Below are 22,076 nucleotides of genomic sequence, written 5' to 3' on the forward strand. Positions count from 1 at the left end.
TGTAAGGAACATTCTTCTCACTGATCACCAATGTAAGGAACATTCTTCTCACTGATCACCAATGTAAGGAACGTTCTTCTCACTGATCACCAATGTAAGGAACGTTCTTCTCACTGATCACCAATGTAAGGAACATTCTTCTCACTGATCACCAATGTAAGGAACATTCTTCCCACTGATCACCAATGTAAGGAACATTCTTCTCACTGATCACCAATGTAAGGAACATTCTTCTCACTGATCACCAATGTAAGGAACATTCTTCTCACTGATCACCAATGTAAGGAACATTCTTCTCACTGATCACCAATGTAAGGAACATTCTTCTCACTGATCACCAATGTAAGGAACATTCTTCTCACTGATCACCAATGTAAGGAACATTCTTCCCACTGATCACCAATGTAAGGAACATTCTTCTCACTGATCACCAATGTAAGGAACATTCTTCTCACTGATCACCAATGTAAGGAACATTCTTCTCACTGATCACCAATGTAAGGAACATTCTTCTCACTGATCACCAATGTAAGGAACATTCTTCTCACTGATCACCAATGTAAGGAACATTCTTCCCACTGATCACCAATGTAAGGAACATTCTTCTCACTGATCACCAATGTAAGGAACATTCTTCTCACTGATCACCAATGTAAGGAACATTCTTCTCACTGATCACCAATGTAAGGAACATTCTTCTCACTGATCACCAATGTAAGGAACATTCTTCTCACTGATCACCAATGTAAGGAACATTCTTCTCACTGATCACCAATGTAAGGAACATTCTTCCCACTGATCACCAATGTAAGGAACATTCTTCTCACTGATCACCAATGTAAGGAACATTCTTCTCACTGATCACCAATGTAAGGAACATTCTTCTCACTGATCACCAATGTAAGGAACGTTCTTCTCACTGATCACCAATGTAAGGAACGTTCTTCTCACTGATCACCAATGTAAGGAACGTTCTTCTCACTGATCACCAATGTAAGGAACATTCTTCTCACTGATCACCAATGTAAGGAACATTCTTCTCACTGATCACCAATGTAAGGAACATTCTTCCCACTGATCACCAATGTAAGGAACATTCTTCTCACTGATCACCAATGTAAGGAACGTTCTTCTCACTGATCACCAATGTAAGGAACGTTCTTCTCACTGATCACCAATGTAAGGAACGTTCTTCTCACTGATCACCAATGTAAGGAACGTTCTTCTCACTGATCACCAATGTAAGGAACATTCTTCTCACTGATCACCAATGTAAGGAACATTCTTCTCACTGATCACCAATGTAAGGAACATTCTTCTCACTGATCACCAATGTAAGGAACATTCTTCCCACTGATCACCAATGTAAGGAACATTCTTCTCACTGATCACCAATGTAAGGGACATTCTTCTCACTGATCACCAATGTAAGGAACATTCTTCTCACTGATCACCAATGTAAGGAACATTCTTCCCACTGATCACCAATGTAAGGAACATTCTTCTCACTGATCACCAATGTAAGGAACATTCTTCCCACTGATCACCAATGTAAGGAACATTCTTCTCACTGATCACCAATGTAAGGAACATTCTTCTCACTGATCACCAATGTAAGGGACATTCTTCTCACTGATCACCAATGTAAGGAACATTCTTCTCACTGATCACCAATGTAAGGAACATTCTTCCCACTGATCACCAATGTAAGGAACATTCTTCTCACTGATCACCAATGTAAGGAACGTTCTTCTCACTGATCACCAATGTAAGGAACGTTCTTCTCACTGATCACCAATGTAAGGAACGTTCTTCTCACTGATCACCAATGTAAGGAACATTCTTCTCACTGATCACCAATGTAAGGAACATTCTTCTCACTGATCACCAATGTAAGGAACATTCTTCTCACTGATCACCAATGTAAGGGACATTCTTCTCACTGACCACCAATGTAAGGGACATTCTTCTCACTGACCACCAATGTAAGGAACATTCTTCTCACTGATCACCAATGTAAGGAACATTCTTACCACTGGCCACCAATGTAAGGGGGATTCTTCCTCCCACTAAACATATAGAGGGAGAGACTCTTACTGACCATAATATAAGGGTGCCTTTCATCCACTCTGCCCTTCACTGAAAACCAATTTAAGCAATTGTTTCTCTACTGACCAGCAATAGAAGGGATGAGGTGGAGGTTGAATCGCTAGTTATGGATAATAGAAATTAAGTCCACAGAGATGCCAAGGAGCTTGGGTTTGGTGATTCTCCAAAAAAGTGGAAGACCCTCAGAAATGGAGACTTAGTAGTCTATATAAAGTTGCGCCAGAAAGAGCACCAAACCATTCTAGAACCCAACAATGATTAATGACCACAGAAAGAACGACAGACATCCAAAGAATTTCAGGGGCCCATAGATCTTCCCCGTTCTCAGGCAGGCAATGAAATGGTTTATGGACTCGGAAGTGGTACATGTGGCAGGGTTTAATTGTGTCATGACCAGGATCAATGGATCAGCAAAGACCCCATTCACTGATCCTGGCCATATCTGTAAATTGTTCCGTGGGTTCCTCTAGGGTAGAAAGGTTGAGAAAGGCTGTAGACTGTGAAATGGTCTTCAAAAAGTGGTTCTACGGCAATGCCCAATATTAGTGGAAAAGCTCATAGCAAAACAGAAAAGAGGAGGATGGAATGTAGACAAAGATCATTAAAGCCAAACAACAACAATGTAACCAAGACAAAGAAAGAAGCTGTATACTATAGCGTATATAATGTCTGATGGGGTTAACCCTTACTGGTACATGAATAGGGGATATGGGAGTAGGCATAGCTGTGACTTGTTATAAAGTTCTCCGCAGACCAAACAGATTTGAGAACCCTTGAGACCTGAATGGGGAACGTTCTCTATATTCTACAGCCATAGGGAAACCGCTGAGATATCCAGCAGAGTATAAATTATACACCAATCACTTCTCCAGATCTAGAACTTTCAGATCTATTTCAGCTACTAAACTGGAAAAAAAAAATCTGTAAACTTGTATAAAATGTTCATTTGAGGAGCTGTTGATTGTAAAGATTTCTCACAGAGAGATTTCTGGGAGGCTTTTCCCTCTGCAGAGACACAGCATGGCATCCTGGCTGGGGTATCAATAGGCAGTAAGAGTTTGCAGAAAGCCAGACAGCTACAACGTATCTCAGTAGATGGAGAGGGATTTGCAATATTCTGGGCTTGAAGAATTCATGTTCATATCCATATAAGAATAAAAATGTGGGAGTGGCCATTACTGACTTGTATTGAACAACTGCAGGTCCCAGGGCGGTTATTCTCATCCATCTTTCACTGCTATGTAAGTCACAGACCTGGAATAAGCATGTATCTAGTGAAATCTTGGGTCTGTCTTACATAATACATCCAATAGGTTCCATTCACAGGTGTGGTGAACTACAAATTATTGGATTCTGCCAAATATCCATGGGTAGATATATCTGTAGAGATTCATACAATTAATGAAAAGGATTGGCATGGATTCCTGATTAGCACATATCTAGGTATACCATTCATTTTCAGTTCACAGATTTGCCCAATGGGTTCATCACTAGCGCTAACCAAGTAGTGAAGTAATGTTCGAGGATTGACAGCCCCAGAGCCTGAATCAGAACTGGTTGCTAATATTTCTATCTTGACAGGTTCCCTTTAACAAATAACTCTGTTTCCTTTAAAAATGTAAATCCGCATTAGGCAGACTTTGAGTGAGGATCTTTTGAGCTCAGGGGGAACCATATGTGCCCAGTGAGAACCTTCTGAGCTCAACAAGGATATTCTTAGCCCAATAAAAAAACAAGTCCATTGGGGTCCTTGTCAGTCCATTGGGGTCCTTGTCAGTCCATTGGGGTCCTTGTCAGTCCATTGGGGTCCTTGTCAGTCCATTGGGGTCCTTGTCAGTCCATTGGGGTCCTTGTCAGTCCATTGGGGTCCTTGTCAGTCCATTGGGGTCCATGTGAGTCCATTGGGGTCCATGTGAGTCCATTGGGGTCCATGTGAGTCTATTGGGGTCCATGTGAGTCCATTGGGGTCCATTGGGGTCCATGTGAGTCCATGTGAGTCCATGGGAGTCCATGGGAGTCCATGTGAGTCCATGTGAGTCCATGGGAGTCCATGGGAGTCCATGGGAGTCCATGGGAGTCCATGGGAGTCCATGGGAGTCCATGGGAGTCCATGGGAGTCCATGTGAGTCCATGTGAGTCCATGGGAGTCCATTGGGGTCCTCGTGAGTCCACAGAGGATCTTCTGTGCCCATAGAGAACTTTGTGAGTCCAGCAATGCCGTTAATGTGCTTCATGTGCTTGAAGCTAGCGCAGTGTTTTCAGCAACTAGATATTTTTATCTTGACAGGTCCCCTTTAACAAATAACCCTCTATTTCCTTTAAAAATGTAGGTCCGCATTAGGCAGACTGTGTGCGGCTACACAAACATTGAGTGAGGACCTTCTGAGCTCATTGAGAACCTTATGTGCCCAGTGAGAACCTTCTGAGCCCAACAAGGATATTCTTGGGCCAGTGAGGACATTCTTAGCCCAGCAAAAAAAAGAGTCCATTGGGGTCCTTGTGAGTCCATTGGGGTCCTTGTGAGTCCATTGGGGTCCTTGTGAGTCCATTGGGGTCCTTGTGAGTCCATTGGGGTCCTTGTGAACCCCACGGAGGACTTCTGTGCCCATAGAGAACTTTGTGAGTCCAGCAATGCCATTAATGAGCTTCATCTGCTTGAAGCTAACGCAGTGTTTTCAGCAACCAAAGTTTCTGATTGGTTGATAAATGTTGAAATGTCTGGGACTAGTCTGGTCCGTATCGGGTAAACCATCATTCTCTATGAGTTAGGCTGGGTTCACACCTATGTGAATTGGATGCGAGTTTCCCCGCATCCAATTTGCATAGCAGGAGAATGTGACCGGCTCTCTATGGAGCCGGTTCACATATCTCCGGGGCGGCTGCGGAATGCACTGCACAGAAACTATGTGCGTCTTTGGCTCCATTTTAAGGCCGAATTAATCAACCCTGAAATGGAGAACAGGGAAGCACATCATTCCTGTGCGATCAGCGGCCGGTTTAGGTGTGAACCGAGCCTACACCTGATACAAACCTCACCCAATGACTTCAACTGTGATTGTTGCACCAGCTGCATTGCTGAACTCAGAAGCTGCATGATTATTGATTATAGAGCAGCTTGAGGGTCGTATGTTGGGTTATTGAAATGCTGGCCTGCCCATGTCTCTGAACTCCAACCTTAACTGGAGACTTCACTGGACTCTTACCTGAGCTTTAAACCTTTAAATTAACCACAACACCACCCTGACCCTGAAAGTGAACCTTATCCCTGACCCAATACTTAACCCTTAACTTCAAGCTAACCCTAGAAACCATTCGTCCTAAAACTTGACCGATCAGTTAGGCCTTAACCTTTTATCCCATGACCTTTACTTTTAATTAACCATACTTGTCCAGTAGTGCAACCAACACAAAAATCCTTCTGTTTTGTGCAGAAACCTGCCAACACCCAAACTCTTGGATTCTGTCTAATGCTGACTTTTTTAAAGATGCAAGTGGTTATCCTCAATGGAAAATCTCCATCCAGAAGTGGGTTTGTAGTCCTATTAAGGTGGATGTGGACTCATTGACAAATTGCAGTGTTTTTTTGAAATGAGAGCCCACAAAGGCTGGGTTAATATCTGTGTAAAGATGGGAAATGGGATCAATATGGTAACATTCAGAAAGAAGCAATGGTTTATACAGAGGCTGCCAATGGTGATGTCCTTCTGAGCATGCTATTTGCCAGGCTTTCTCTAATTTCCATGGTTTCTGGGGCATTGACCTTAAGCTAGCATGCAGCAAGTAAAGTCAGTGTGAATTCAGAAATTTTCATCTGCATCCTTGCTCCAGGTCTGCAATTACCAGAGTATTAGATATGGTGGATCAGCATCTATATGGGGTATGAGGTGGTGTTTGTAGGATGGGATTGGAGTATTTTTGTTGGCTCTGTGGTGAAGAGGAAAAACCACATGGGTGGAATCTACCCTGCTGCTTTACTATACAGGTGGCCTGTGGATGTAGTGGGAACCACACCTGTGTAGCTTTGGTTTGGTGGGTGAGGAGAACCCCAAAGTGTAGTCAGAAGGCTTTTTGAATGTGCAGAATCTTCTGCTTTTTTCATACAAAAATAACAGTATGGCCAACATTATTCACAGAATTTTGCGGCACCCACTTCTTCAGGACTGGAGCTTTGGACTGTGCTCCAAACCATGGCTGCTACCTAAGAGCACAGACTTTCTGTAAGCCCCAAAAGATCCGGGGCACCAGAAGGAGGTGCCCCGAACCCCCCCCCCCCCAAATCCCAAAATGTGTCAGCCCTACTTGTTTTTTTTTGCCTTTACTTCTAGTTCTGTTTGAGTTTATTGATCCCCTGGATGTTTTGGGGGGCTTGCAGACAGTCTGCACTCTGTTCTGTGGCTGCCTATAGAAGCCAGCTTGACCTCTGGCCACAGATTTGTGCAAAGACTGCTCTATTTACCAACTGGATCCCAACTAATCAGTAATTCTCTAGGGCTCCGAAGAAGTAGGCACTCCAAAAACCCTCTGAAATGTGTTGGCTGAACCTATAATTGTTTTGCTAAAAAAAAAATTGATGTTTCACATTTAAAAACTTTCCTTGTGGCACTCCTCCCCCACCAAGCAGTGTACACAGGACATTCAGGCAGCCAGCATTATCAGAAGGTGAGGTCAACAATGGCAAACTCCATATTTGTGTCAATACAGGTTCCCTTTGAATATATATCTTTTTATAAATATTCTGGTTAATGTCAAAGCTGGAGACATTTTCGTTGTCTCAGGTGAAGAGATCCTGAATAACTGGTATTATGGGAATAACATTTGTCAAATGTCTTCAGTGCTATTAATACTGTGGCAAGGGCTCAGCAAATGAAAGGATTAGTAACTTGTGGTTTTTCAGCTACTGTGGAACTACAAGTCCCAGAGGGTCAAGAGGCATGCAGGGATCTGTAGTTCTTCATCTGCTGCAGGGCCACTTCGCATTTAAGCTGGGATGAAATGCTGAAGACCCTCAAAAGATCAGGGAGTCTCCAGTATTACATTCCCTGGCAGCATCTGGTACCATAATGTTGGCAGTTCTAATAGCATCCTAAAGCACACAGCATTCAATCACATTGGATCTTTGTTGCATACTCATGTGGGTTATAAGATTTTCAAGCTAAGCCCCTCAAACTGTAAATTGGGAACAATCCACAGGGTGCTGCAATGGGTGCGGACGTCATCCCTGATCTGTATATTGTATGTTACTTGGGTGACTTTATCTACTGTATGTCATTAAACCCATGTATGGTCCACTTTGGATGGTTTAAAGCATTCGGTTTGGTGTTCATAACTGCTAACACTGCATGATGTGTGGCTGAAATGTTTTCAGATGTTCTTTATTAGGATCCTTCCCTGTGTGGATTCCGGCCTAGCTGCCCCTCTCATTTCAGTTCTGCCATTTGATTGGTGCGTTTTTTGGTACAACAGGAAGTCATGTTCTTGGCACACTCTCCGCATGAGGAAACGGGATGGCAAGGAGCCGAACGGCCAGTGTAAAAGCGTGGAGGGTCTGGGCAGCAAGGTGAAAGTGAGTAAGGTGCTAGATCACTACATGGCGCTCGTACTGCAAGGATGCAGGTGTTATCGCATTTCTTTTTTTTTTTTTTTTTTCCTCTTATTTCATTTCTGCAGGAGTTTGCATGGCGCTCATCTGGCACTATTGTTTAATTTGATATTTTGCATCCGGTACGAGCAGCCACCTCCACTCTGCATGCCGATCAGCCTGTCCGCTGACATCCTGGGATTAACATTGAGTTCTATAGATGACTCTTAGCCAAAATGTTTAAAACTTAATACATGATGGTCCCTTCATATTTATTTCCCAATAAATAAATATTTAAATGTAATATAAATGTCTGAGAAAAGTCACGCCTTAATATATAGAAATATATACGAAGACCACTGATGGCCTTCCAGCCAACAGTTGCCAGGCACAATTCAAAGTTATAGATGTCATGTTTTGTGACGCAAGTGAAAAAATTAAAGATGTTTGCACTTTAAACATCCAATGGAAGTTCTCAGATTCCCAAAACATGTACTGCCCCTGGAGCGGTGACTCTATGGTGGGGTTGAAGAGGCAAGTCTGCCCCTTCCGTACCTTGCATGTGGTTTTGGTGTTCGAGAGTGGCAGCTTTTTTTTTTTTTTAAGCCTCTTATTATATATTTTCTTTTTAACAAATTCAGTCTTTAAAGGTTATCTAAACCCGAGAGTCCCACAACTCATCAGTCTGGATGTGGTGGTTGTGTTACTTTTCCTTTTTTCAGGCTTTTTCTCCTTTTTTCACCTGGGGATCCTGCCAGTAACACACAGCCTGTTCTATGGTGATAAACCCTCAGTCAATGAACTGTATCTATGGAGGAGCATCTTTGTCACCTTTGCAGAGGACTACAAAACACCTCGCACCGCCTCACCTCCATCTACAGAGGGGAGTTCTTTAGTAGTTCACATGCTATAGCTGGGAAGGCTGATAACATTGTTTGAAATTTAAAGCATTAATTCGGCTACTCTCTGGCTTAAGCCTGTTCATAGGTCGTTCGAATCTCAGTAGGTTCAGCAGGGCCCGGCCAAGATTCGAACCATCTATGGACAGGCTTATTGTACCCACTTCAATCCATTGAACGAATAGCCGCTAGCAGTAATCATTGTGTTCCCCCGACAGTGACCGTTCCCTCCGCCCCCCTCAAGGAGAACACGATAGTTCCACGGGAGGCATTTCCCCATCAACACTGACTATGTTGATGGAGAAATTGAGGAACTTCACCCGTGGTGGAAGAAAAGAAAATCAGTTAATCTATGGCCTGTCTTATCTATGGGTTAAGTCCAACAAGGTGCGTGCCATTCCATGGACGTATCTCGTATAGCTATTGCTATACTCCCAGCACTCTGACAGGTGAGCTGCTGCTTTCTCACACAGCAGTCGCTCTGCCTGCCCCTCTTCTGCACTGTCCATTCACAGAAGGCTTTGTATTTTGCAAAAAGGTTCACATAATACAAAGTGCTCTGTGATTTTGGCAGGAGGAGCGGAGGGGGGCTCCTAGTGGCTACACATGACTCTGCAGTTGCAGGAGCTCTCAACATCCAAGCACCAGAAGTTTTATTTAGCTATTGCTATACTTCTGGCGCTCTGACATATGAGGTGCTGCTTTCTCCACAGCAGCCGCTCTGCCCGCCCCTCCCCTCTGCTGTCGATTCACAGAAGAATTTGTATTTTGTAAACTGGTTCACATAATGCCAAGTACTCTGTGATTGGACAGGAGGAGAGGAGGGGGAGCTCAGAGTGGCTGCACAAGACTTTGCCGCTGCAGGAGCTGAGACTTGCTGCTCTCAGCATCAGACCACCAGAAGTTTCACTGAGCGCTGGGAGTACAGCTATTGCTTTACTCCCGGCGCTCTGACATGTGAGATTCTGCTTTCTTACTCAGCAGCCTCTTTGCCCACACCTTCCCTCTGCTGTCCATTCACAGAAGGCTTTGTATTTTTGGAATAGGTTCACATAATACCAAGAACTTTGTGATTGGGCAAGAGGAGAGGAGTTGGGTGTGGGCAGAGGGGGCTACACATGACTCTGCAGCTACGGGATGCAGGAGTTGTCAGCATCAGAGTGCCAGAACTAGCGATAGTAAAACTATTAATTTAAAATTAAAGCGATAAATCCATGAGGTGGCATGCAGCTCGTTGCACTAAACCCATAGTAATCTGGCTCATTTCAGCTTTCAATTTCATGTAAAGGAGGTTCTAAGGACACTGTATTTCTGGCAGGATCAATGGGTATTTTGCAGAAAATGTACTTAGCCATTAAAAGGAAAACAAATGCAGCCACCTCATCTAAGGCCTGGACAGCTGCAAAACATCACAATGTTCTTCTTGGGTTTAGAGATCCTTTAAGTTTTCCATCAGGAGAAAGGTAAGATGCAATGGGTTCTCTCCAGGTATTGGGTGTAGATTACCCCTACATACCTGGTATTCATGTCTGCATCACTTGTCATTCTCTGTCCCCAGAAATGTTCTGTTCCGTCCATGTCACTGTGCCGCAGATTATCAACGTTCCCACTCCTGACCTGCTCCTCCATATTCCTCCATGTGTATGTCCTCCACTAACTGCCGCCTGTTGAAGTGAAGAGCTTGTTTGTCATGTTGGATTTTGTCCCAGACTCCAAACGTTCCATTAACTGTCCTGCGCATGTGCGTGTCTGTGTGCTGCGTGCATGGGATGCGGCTCCACCTGTTTTACTGCTTGTTCCGCCAGAGTCCTGTCCATTCCATACTGCCACCTCTGCAGCATTCAGCTGTGCATGCAAAGCATCATGTTTGTTCCAGCAAATCCCGACTCGCCTCGTCCTGGAATAAAAATAGAATATGGCCAGCAATGCGATTCTCACCTTCCCTGCAGAACGTGACCGCACAAAACCCGGGGCTTAATAATGCCCTCCATTTTCATTGATCTCCTCATAGAGTAAAGGTCCACCTCTAAACCACCAGAGTACATTGTCCCATTTTACCATCTGGCCAATGAGATCTAACCAGACCTGATGAGATATACAGTATCTCACAAAAGTAAGTACACCCCTCACATTGGTGTAAATCTTTTCTTCTATCTTTTCATGTGACAACACTGAAGAAATGACACTTGTCTACAATGTAAAGTAGTGAGTGTACAGCTTGTATAACAGTGTAAATTTCCTGTCCCCTCAAAATAACTCAACACACAGCCATTAATGTCTAAACCGCTGGCAACAAAAGTCAGTACACCCCTAAGTGAAAATCTCCAAATTGGCCTAATTAGCCATTTTCCCTCCCCGGTGTCATGTGACTCGTTAGTGTTACAAGGTCTCAGGTGTGAATGGGGAGCAGGTGTGTTAAATTTGGTGTTATCGCTCTCACTCTCTCATACTGGTCACTGGAAGTACAACATGGCACCTCATGGCACAGAACTCTGAGGATCTGAAAAAAAAAAGAATTGTTGCTCTACATAAAGATGGCCGAGGCTGTAAGAAGATTGCCAAGACCCTGAAACTGAGCTGCAGCACGGTGGCCAAGACCATACAGCGGTATAACAGGACGGATTCCCCTCAGAACAGGCCTCACCATGGTCCACCAAAGACGTTGAGGTCACGTGCTCAGCGTCATATCCAGAGGTTGTCTTTGGGAAATAGACGAATGAGTGCTGCCAACATTTCTGCAGAGGTTTTAGGGGTGGGGGGTCAGCCTGTCAGTGCTCAGACCATACGCCGCACACTGCATCAAATTGGTCTGCATGGCTGTCATCCCAGAAGGAATCCTCTTCTAAAGATGATGCACAAGAAAGACCGCAAACAGTTTGCTGAAGACAAGCAGACTAAGGAGATGGATTACTGGAACCATGTCCTGTGGTCTGATGAGACCAAGATAAAGGTATTTGGTGTCAGATGGTGACAAGCGTGTGTGGGGGCAACCAGGTAAGGAGGACAAAGACAAGTGTGTCTTGTCTACAGTCAGGCATGGTGGTGGGGGTGTCATGGTCTGGGGGCTGCATGAGTGCTGCCGGCACTGGGGGGCTACAGATCATTGAGGGGACCATGAATGCCAACATGTACTGTGACATACTGAAGCAGAGCATGATCCCCTCCCTTCAGAGACTGGACCGCAGGGCAGTATTCCAACATGATAACCACCCCAAACACACCTCCAACACCACCACTGCCTTGCTAAAGAAGCTGAGGGTAAAGGTGATGGACTGGCCAAGCATGTCTCCAGACCTAAACCCTATTGATCATCTGTGGGACATCCTCAAATGGAAGGTGGAGGAGCGCAAGGTCTCCAACATCCACCAGCTCAGTGATGTCATCATGGGGGAGGGGAAGAGGACTCCAGTGGTGACCTGTGAAGCTCTGCTGACCTCCATGCCCAAGAGGGTGAAGGCAGCGCTGGAAAATAATGGCGGCCACACAAAATAATGACACGTTGGGCCCAATTTGGAGATTTTCACTTAGGGGTGTACTGACTTTTGTTGCCAGTGGTTTAGACATTAATGGCTGTGTGTTGAGTTATTTTGAGGGGACAGGAAATTTACACTGTTATACAAGCTGTACACTCACTACTTTACATTGTAGACAAGTGTCATTTCTTCAGTGTTGTCACATGAAAAGATAGAAGAAAGGATTTACAAAAATGCAAGGGGTGTACTCACTTTTGTGAGATAATCTGTGCGTATATATACATACACACACGCTCTTCATGCCACCATATTCTACACCAGCGGTCTCCAAACTGCGGCCCAGGGCCAGATGCAGCGCTTTGCTTGCCTTTATCCGATCCTTGAGGCACTAATCCATCCATCGACACCAAAAATGGGGCATTCCTCCCGCTGATACCAAAGATGGGGCACATTTCCTCCCACTGACACCAATTATGGGACGTTATTCCACCCACTATCACCAACGATGGGGCCCTATTTCTCCAACTGACACCAACAATAAGACACAATTCCTCCCACTGACCCCAACAATGGGGCAGAGTTGCTTCCATTGACACCAGTTATGGGGCAGAATTACTTCCATTGGCACCAGTTATGGGGCAGAATTGCTTCCACTGACACCAACGATGGGGCATTGTTCACTCCAGGACATTTCCGCCCCCCCCCCCCCCCCCTCAAAGGGACAGTAAATGTACCCTTTGTTTAGAAAGTTAGTAGACCCCTGTTCTACACCGTATAAAACCATCCTGACCCAACATCCAGGAGAACACCCCCCCTACAATACTCAACGACATTTAGGAAATGTAATGGCGTCAAAAATTGAAAAATATGTTCAAACCAACAATGGATCTAGGCAAACAAATGTCATCAACTTACCCAAGAATGAATCCAATGGTAGAGAACCATTGGTGTCTATGATGGAAATATTCCCTCAACCCAAATAATTAGCAGGTCCAATACTAATAAAAGAGGTGGGGGATGTTTGACACAAAAGCACTTCGGAGCCCATAATGTCCCCCTTCTGAGCACTCAGAATCAACTTTTATCAGCAGCCACACATTGATATATAAAAGGCGCCCATCTAGATTGATATATTCGACTTGTCATTGCCAGCTTGTCTTGGAAGTGCGTTCTCCAGGTCCATCGGCTTTCCCTTTCTACCTCTGACCTGGAACAAGCATGTTCATTATATCCGGTGTCACCCAATCTGCTTTTTCCAGGTTTGTGGCTCCAAGTTACATAGTCAGGTTGAAAAAAGACACATGTCCATCAAGTAGGATGATGTCCCTGGAACCTGCAACTTCATAACAAGTTAGCAGAGACAGAACCAAAACTTCTTTCCTGACAGGTCCTGGTCAGCCCTCGGCTTCTTACATCTCTTCGATAATCCAGCAGAGAGATTTCCCACCATAGTTCCTGGCTTTGTTCTGCTCACCCTGAGCTCCCGAACTCCTTCTACCAGTGTTCTGGTTTTACTTTCTCAAAGCAAAAAGGCCAAAAGCCAACTCTTCTTCCTGGAGTTTTGAGTGTTATTGCCTAGAATAGATTATGATGCGGACCATGGAACTCAGTGCAGAGATAGTGGGAACCCCTCATGATGGGCACAGCGGGTGTACAGACCCGGGAACTCAGCACAGGGATGGTGGGAACCCCTCATGATGGGCACAGCGGGTGTACAGACCCGGGAACTCAGCACAGGGATGGTGGGAACCCCTCATAATGAGCACAGCGGGTGTACAGACCCGGGAACTCAGCACAGGGATGGTGGGAACCCCTCATAATGAGCACAGCGGGTGTACAGACCCGGGAACTCAGCACAAGGATGGTGGGAACCCCTCATAATGGGCACAGCGGGTGTACAGACCCGGGAACTCGGCAAAGGGATGGTGGGAACCTCTCATAATGGGCACAGCGGGTGTACAGACCCGGAAACTCAGCACAGGGATGGTGGGATCCCCTCATAATGGACACAGTGGGTGTACAGACCCGAGAACTCAGCACAGGGATGGTGGGAAGCCCTCATAATGGGCACAGTGGGTGTACAGGCCCGGGAACTCAGCACAGGGATAGTGGGAACCCCTCATAATGGGCACAGCGGGTGTACAGACCCGGGAACTCGGCAAAGGGATGGTGGGAACCTCTCATAATGGGCACAGCGGGTGTACAGACCCGGAAACTCAGCACAGGGATGGTGGGATCCCCTCATAATGGGCACAGCGGGTGTACAGACCCGAGAACTCAGCACAGGGATGGTGGGAAGCCCTCATAATGGGCACAGTGGGTGTACAGGCCCGGGAACTCAGCACAGGGATAGTGGGAACCCCTCATAATGGGCACAGCGGGTGTACAGACCCGGAAACTCAGCACAGAGATGGTGGGAACCCCACATCATGGGCACAACAGGTGTACAGACTCAGAAATTCAATGCAGCGGTAATGTAAACCCCTCATAGTAGGCACAGAAGGGGTGCAGACCTGAAACATCATATTTTGTTGCACCAAAATCCACCAACCCAGTTCATGTGTCCATTATATAAATGTCATCAGACAAGGGACATCTAGTCCTGCTCAGTTCCCTAATAATGAGCTCCAACAAGCAGAACCCCCTGACCCAGAAGCAAATCCAGGCAATATTTTCCATCCATTCATCCACGTGGGAACACCATGTCATACTTTCAACCTAACCGAGTTCTCACCCAAAAATAATGTCTGTTTTCTTGGCCTGGATGTCCGATGTGTCTGGGGCCGCCCTACAATCTTGGTATCTAAACTCTACAAAATCTTTTAACTGTCATAAAATAAATTTCTAGCTAATATATTTATATATATATATATCAGGGCAATGAGTCTAACACTGCAGGATGAAAGAGTCAAAGCTGGGACTTCAGCCAAGGTCATTGGCCCATTAATGGCTCTTCTCTGACCTCCCTCTTAGTCCCTGTGGTGTCAAATTCCCAGCCAGACTTGGAACGGTAAGTAGAAAAAGAAAGGCATGGTGTCCAATGAGATACCAATAGGATGCTATGTCAGAAGACCTTTATTGAGAATAAAGAATAATTACATTGAGCCAACGTGTTTCAGGGGAACAGGGACTCCCCCCTTCTTCAGGGCTGTTGCTGTATGCTAATAGAAGGGAAGAATTCCCAAACAGGCGTGTCAATGGCAAACAATCAGAGGGATGACTGTCAGAGTGTTGATGTGTTTGCAGAGGCAGCAACAGCCCTGAAGAAGGGGGGCATCCCTGTTACCCCGAAACACGTTGGCTTGATGTACTTATTGCTATTCTCAAGAAATGTCTTCTGATATACCATCCAACTTGCATCTCATGGGACACTGGGAGCTCCTTTTTCTACTTGCCTTTCCAAGTCTACATGCGGAAACGAACCATAAGGCCGTACCCAAAGAAAGCAGCCCAAGAGAGCTCATGACCACCATCCTTAAAGTAGGCTTAAACCACTGGAAAGGATCTCTTCTTACTCATCCAAATTAAGGCCCACCTAGGACCAGTGACCTATCGAGTCAGCCCAGCTCCAACAAATTCCCAGCCAGGGAAGGGCGTGGACTCCAATATATTGCATATTAAATTGTGAGATGTATGACTTTGCAGAACATTCAAAGAGTATTTCAGAAGCATTTTTATTGTTCAATTTTAAAACTGATTATTTTCCAACATTTTTGTAATTGGAACAACTTGGAGGTCTATGTGTAAGAAAAATGTCCCTGGAGATGTCCTGAGCCAACAATGACTGCAGTGCTTGTGATAAGACTTCTGTCTCCTGTAATCCTCAGCTTCATCTAGTGGCCATACTCTAGTATTTTTCTGAAATACCTCAATAATAAAAATACTACAGTATGAACACTAGATGGAGATAATCATATTATGAACAATATGGCGATCACTCGGATGTGGCCGTCTGTATGGCTTTATCTGACCTCCACCTATGCCTTCCACTGATACAAGGGCACTATTCCTCCCACTGACACCAATCATGGGGCACTATTCCTCCCACTGACACCAATCATGGGGCACTATTCCTTCCACTGACACCAATCATGGGGCACTATGCCTCCCACTGACACCGACGATGGGACACTATCCCTCCCACTGACACCGACGATGGGACACTATCCCTCCCACTGACACCGACGATGGGACACTATCCCTCCCACTGACACCAATGATGGGACACTATCCCTCCCACTGACACCGACGATGGGACACTATCCCTCCCACTGACACCGACGATGGGACACTATCCCTTCCACTGACACCGACGATGGGACACTATCCCTCCCACTGACACAGACGATGGGACACTATCCCTCCCACTGACACCAATGATGGGGCACTATCCCTCCCACTGACACCAATGATGGGGCACGATTCCTTCCACTGACACCGACGATGGGGCACTATCCCTCCCACTGATACTAATGATGGGACACTATCCCTCTCACTGACACCAACGATGGGACACTATCCCTCCCACTGACGGGGCACTATTCCTTCCACTGATACCAACGATGGGGCACTATTCCTCCCACTAACGGGGCACTATTCCTCCCACTGACACCAATGATGGGACACTATTCCTCCCACTGACACCAATGATGGGGCACTATTCCTCCCACTGACACAAATGATGGGACCTTAGTCCTTTCACTAAAACCAGAGATGAGGAACGTATTCTCCCAGTAACACCAATTATGGGTCAACGATCCTTCCACTGACACCTAGCCTATGGCCCCCCAAAAGGTTTGAGAAGTTTGTCGGGCAGTGAACTGGCTCTTTGTTTTGAAAGTCCCTGGATCAGGATTTCTTATACATAGACCCCTAAGTGTCATCATGTGTACAGACTTGTCTTTTTTTGGGGTGATATTTACTGAAGTGTTGGGTTTCAGAAGAATTCAAATTATGATGGATTTTAAAAAAAATAACTAAAAGCGTAAACAAATTTCGGCAGCGAAATAAATTGTACTAGAATTGGCTTGAAACAAATTGGCGTAAGCGTTTCTCAGTCTTTGTAAATGCCTCCTGCTGCCAGATCTGACTGCAGAGATGAAGGAAAATTTTGTTGGTGTAAAAAATTTGGGAAAAATTTTGAAAGAAAAAAGGCTCATCCCCTACTTTTTATAAATATCACCTTTTGCATTCAATGTTTGCGTGTTCAAATGTCTCTGTCATGTTGTCTCTTGTTAGTGGTTTAGGGCCCCTGTGCTAAATAATAATCTGGGGTACCTTAACCAGGGCCGTCTTCATATCCTCATGGGCACCTGGGCAAAGTAATGCACCGGTGTCCATACCGGGTTGCCCCAATTTACGAACCTATGCACCGGAACACGGCCATCACAGAAAAGTGTGACTATCCCAGCAAATCAAGGACAGTTGGCAATTATGATGTAATCCAAGGTTATCATGGGGCCCCGTCTGCACCTGGGGCCCCTGGGCAGTGCCCAGGCATTAAGACAGCCCTGACCTTAACTAAGTGTCAGCTGGACAGGGGATAAAAATCGTCCCCTAATAATAAGATGCACATGTCAGTTATTGCATTGGATTGATACATCCCTACACGCTGCTGTGATAGGCTGATGATATTTTGCATACAGTGCATCATTATTTTCCTCAAAATTCTACAAATAATGACAACGTGAAAGAAGTTTGTTTGAAATCTTTGCAAAAAAAAAAAAGGAAATAATCTCATGTGCATAAGTGTCACAGGCTCCTCCCATGTACATAAGTGTCACAGGCTCCTCCCATGTACATAAGTGTCACAGGCTCCTCCCATGTACATAAGTGTCACAGGCTCCTCCCATGTACATAAGTGTCACAGGCTCCTCCCATGTACATAAGTGTCACAGGCTCCTCCCATGTACATGGGTGTCACAGGCTCCTCCCATGTACATGGGTGTCACAGGCTCCTCCCATGTACATGGGTGTCACAGGCTCCTCCCATGTACATGGGTGTCACAGGCTCCTCCCATGTACATAAGTGTCACAGGCTCCTCCCATGTACATAAGTGTCACAGGCTCCTCCCACGTACATGGGTATCACAGGCTCCTCCCACGTACATACGGATCACAGGCTCCTCCCACGTACATATATATCAGGCTCCTCCCACGTACATACATATCACAGGCTCCTCCCACGTACATACATATCACAGGCTCCTCCCACGTACATACATATCACAGGCTCCTCCCATGTATTTAAGTCTCACAGCCTTTGCCATGACGCTCAGAACTGATCTCAGGTTCCTCCTGTTTCCACTGATCATCCTTGAGATGTTTCTACAACCTGATTGGAGGTCACCTGTGGTAAATTCAGGTGATTGGACATGATTTGGAAAGGCACACACCTGTCTATAGAAGGTCCCACAGGTAACAGTGCATGTCAGAGCACAATCCAAGCCATGAAGACCAAGGAATTGTCTGTAGACCTCGGAGACAGGATTGTATGGAGGCACAGATCGGGGGAAGGGTACGGAAACATTTCTGCATCATCTATCATCTGTAAATGGAAGAAGTTTGGAACCACCAGGACTCTTCCTAGAGCGGGCCGCCGGGCCAAACTGAGTGATCAGTGGAGAAGGGTCTTAGTCAGGGAGGTGACCAAGAACCCGATGGTCACTCTGAAAGACCTCCAGTGTTTCTCTGTGGAGAGAGGAGAAACTTCCAGAAGAACGACCATCTCTGCAGCACTCCACCAATCAGGACCGTATGGTAGAGTGGCCAGACGGAAGGCACTCCTCAGTCCTTCAGGTGCCAAAAGGCATCTGAAGGACTCTCAGACCATGAGAAACAAAATTCTTTGGTCTGATGAAATAAAGATTAAACTCTTTGGCCCGAATGGCAAGCTTCATGTCTGGAGGAAACCAGGCACCGCTCATCACCTGGCCAATATTATCCCTACAGTGAAGCATGGTGGTGGCAGCATCATGCTGTGGGGATGTTTTTCAGCGGCAGGAACTGGGAGACTAGTCAGGATCGAGGGAAAGATGAATGCAGCATTGTACAGGGACATCCTTGATTAAGACCTGCTCCAGAGCACTCTGGACCTCAAACTAGGGCAAAGGTTTATTTTCCTACAGGACAACGACCCTAAGCACCCAGCCAGGATAACAAAGGAGTAGCTACGGGGCGACTCTGTGAATGTCCTTGATTGGCCCAGCCAGAGCCCAGACTTGAACCCGATTGAACATCACCGGAGAGATCTGAACATGGCTGTGCCCCGATACTCCCCATCCAACCTGATGGAGCTTGAGAGGTCCTACAAAGAAGAATGGGAGAAACTGACCAAAAATAGGAGTGCCGAGCTTGTAGCATCATACTCATCATACATCATACTCATCATACATCATACTCATCATACATCATACTCATCATACATCATACATCATACTCATCATACATCATACTCACCAAGACTTGAGGCTGTAATTGGTGCCAAAGGAGCTTCACCAAAGTATTGAGCAAAGGCTGTGATACTTATGTACATGGGAGGAGCCTGTGATACTTATGTACATGGGAGGAGCCTGTCATACTTGTGTACATGGGAGGAGCCTGTGATACTTGTGTACATGGGAGGAGCCTGTGATACTTGTGTACATGGGAGGAGCCTGTGATACTTGTGTACATGGGAGGAGCCTGTGTTACTTATGTACATGGGAGGAGCCCTTGATACTTATGTACATGGGAGGAGCCTGTGATACTTATGTACATGGGAGGAGCCTGTGATACTTGTGTACATGGGAGGAGCCTGTGATACCTATGTACATGGGAGGAGCCTGTGATACTTCTGTACATGGGAGGAGCCCGTGATACTTATGTACATGGGAGGAGCCTGTGATACTTCTGTACATGAGAGGAGCCCGTGATACTTTTGTACATGGGAGGAGCCCGTGATACTTATGTACATGGGAGGAGTCTGTGATACTTCTGTACATGGGAGGAGCCTGTGATACTTCTGTACATGGGAGGAGTCTGTGATACTTATGTACATGGGAGGAGTCTGTGATACTTCTGTACATGAGAGGAGCCCGTGATACTTCTGTACATGGGAGGAGCCCGTGATACTTATGTACATGGGAGGGGCCTGTGATACTTCTGTACATGGGAGGAGCCTGTGATACTTATGTACATGGGAGGAGTCTGTGATACTTATGTACATGGGGGGAGCCAGTGATACTTATGTACATGGGAGGAGCCTGTGATACTTATGTACATGGGAGGAGCCTGTGATACTTATGTACATGGGAGGAGCCTGTGATACCTCTGTACATGGGAGGAGCCTGTGATACCTCTGTACATGGGGGGAGCCTGTGATGCTTATGTACATGGGATTTTTTCTTTTTATAAATTTGCACAGATTTCCAACGAACTTCTCTCAGGTTGTCATTATTGGGGAATTGTTTGTAGAATTTTGAGGAAAATGATGAATTTAATCCATTTTGGAATAAGGCTGTAACATAACAAAATGTGGAAAAAGTGACCACTTTCCAGATGCATTGTATGTAAATATCATGGAATATACAGGGCTATGGGTCAATATGCAGTGTGTGTGGTGGACAGGTGGAGCGCCCTCTCTGGTGAGTCTACACTTTATAGAACTGCAAAATACTCAGAGATTTGGCACTTCATATATAACAAGAAGTGGATAAACAATTTTGACGGAGCTCCGAGTACAATCTCATTTACATATTTCAAAGCTTTCAGTTATTTGCAATCTGCACAAATAATTATAATCAATTGGAATCTAGAGTGTTCCCACCAGGAGTGAGATAACTCCGCCCCCTGAGTTACTGGACAGTGATTGATCATTGATCTTCAAACATTCTGCTGCCCTCCGGTGTGTATCACTGCGGGGGATGTGCTGCCATTTTTAGGGGCAAAATGGGAAGTTTTACCCCCTTATGTTGTCAAAGGCGGGCAAACGACCAGTGAGGAGTTCCAGCATGCTGTCCTGGTAAAACCAAAGCCGGACAATCACCGGAGGGTCACCGAATACCTCGACCTAGACAATGCAGAAAAAATATGAAATATTTTGATGTTTTTTACGAATATATTTTATAATGTATATGCAGAACGAGACCCGTAATCCTTCTGCGTGTATTACATGATGGGTGAATCTTCATTGCCTTTCATTCTGCCCTTCTCCTCCCTGAACCCCGCTCTCTAAAACCCTAACTCCTATCTAGAATCCTGTGCTCTAGAACATAGAACCTCTTTATAATCATGCCCTATGGCAGTGATGGCAAACCTTGGCACCCCAGATGTTTTGGAACTACATTTCCCATGATGCTCAGGCACTCTGCAGTGTACTTGAGCATCATGGGAAATGTAGTTCCAAAACATCTGGAGTGCAGAGGTTCGCCATCACTGCCCTATGGAGTCACACTCTCTAAAATATCTTCCTAATCCTGATTTCTAGGGTTCCACTCTAGAACCTTTTTATAATCCTCTATGGAGTCACACGCTCTAGAACCTCTTCCTAATCCTGCTATCCAGGGCCCCACCCTTTAGAACCCTAAATATCTTTAGAATCCTGCTTTCTAGAGTCACAATCTTGAGAATCCTGTTCTCTAGGGTCTCATTCACTAGTTTCCTGTTCTCTGGGATCCCACCCAAGAACCTTGCTCTCCTCTTTCTACTCCCTAAGGTCTCACTTTTTAGAATCCAGCTCTTTAGGATCCCTTTCAAGAATCTAGCTTTCTTCTGAATCCTGTTACCTAGGGCCCCACTTTAGAAAAGTGCTCTCCAGAACCACAGATGTTTAGAACCCATCTCTTTTCCAGAATCCTACTTTCTAGAGCCACGTTCTCTAGAATCCTATTCTCTATGGTCTCACTCACTTGATTCCTGCTCTCTAGAATCCCACTCAAGCTTTTTAGGGTTCCACTCTCTAGAATAATTCTCTCTAAGATTCCAACTGTTTAGAACAGTTTTTTTTTTTTTTTTTTTTTTTACAGAATCCTACTCTCT

General features: G+C 45.4%; 1 protein-coding gene across 6 annotated transcripts in view; it reads left to right on the plus strand.

Annotated features, from left to right (window-relative positions):
* KALRN (kalirin RhoGEF kinase) overlaps positions 1-22,076 on the plus strand; it is a gene marked incomplete at its 5' end in the record, with an annotated part of 215,479 nt that overhangs the window by 153,710 nt on the left and 39,693 nt on the right. For 5 of the 6 annotated variants that reach the window (XM_077449731.1, XM_077449733.1, XM_077449734.1 and 2 more), the window contains 1 exon segment: positions 7,573-7,672. In XM_077449731.1, coding sequence (XP_077305857.1) covers positions 7,573-7,672 — 100 coding nt within the window. 6 annotated transcript variants of the gene reach the window in all.

Source organism: Lithobates pipiens, unplaced genomic scaffold (genome assembly GCF_037356315.1).
Source record: "Lithobates pipiens isolate NorthernLeopardFrog02 unplaced genomic scaffold, aLitPip1_a1.2 Scaffold_22, whole genome shotgun sequence".
Lineage (NCBI taxonomy): Eukaryota > Metazoa > Chordata > Amphibia > Anura > Ranidae > Lithobates > Lithobates pipiens.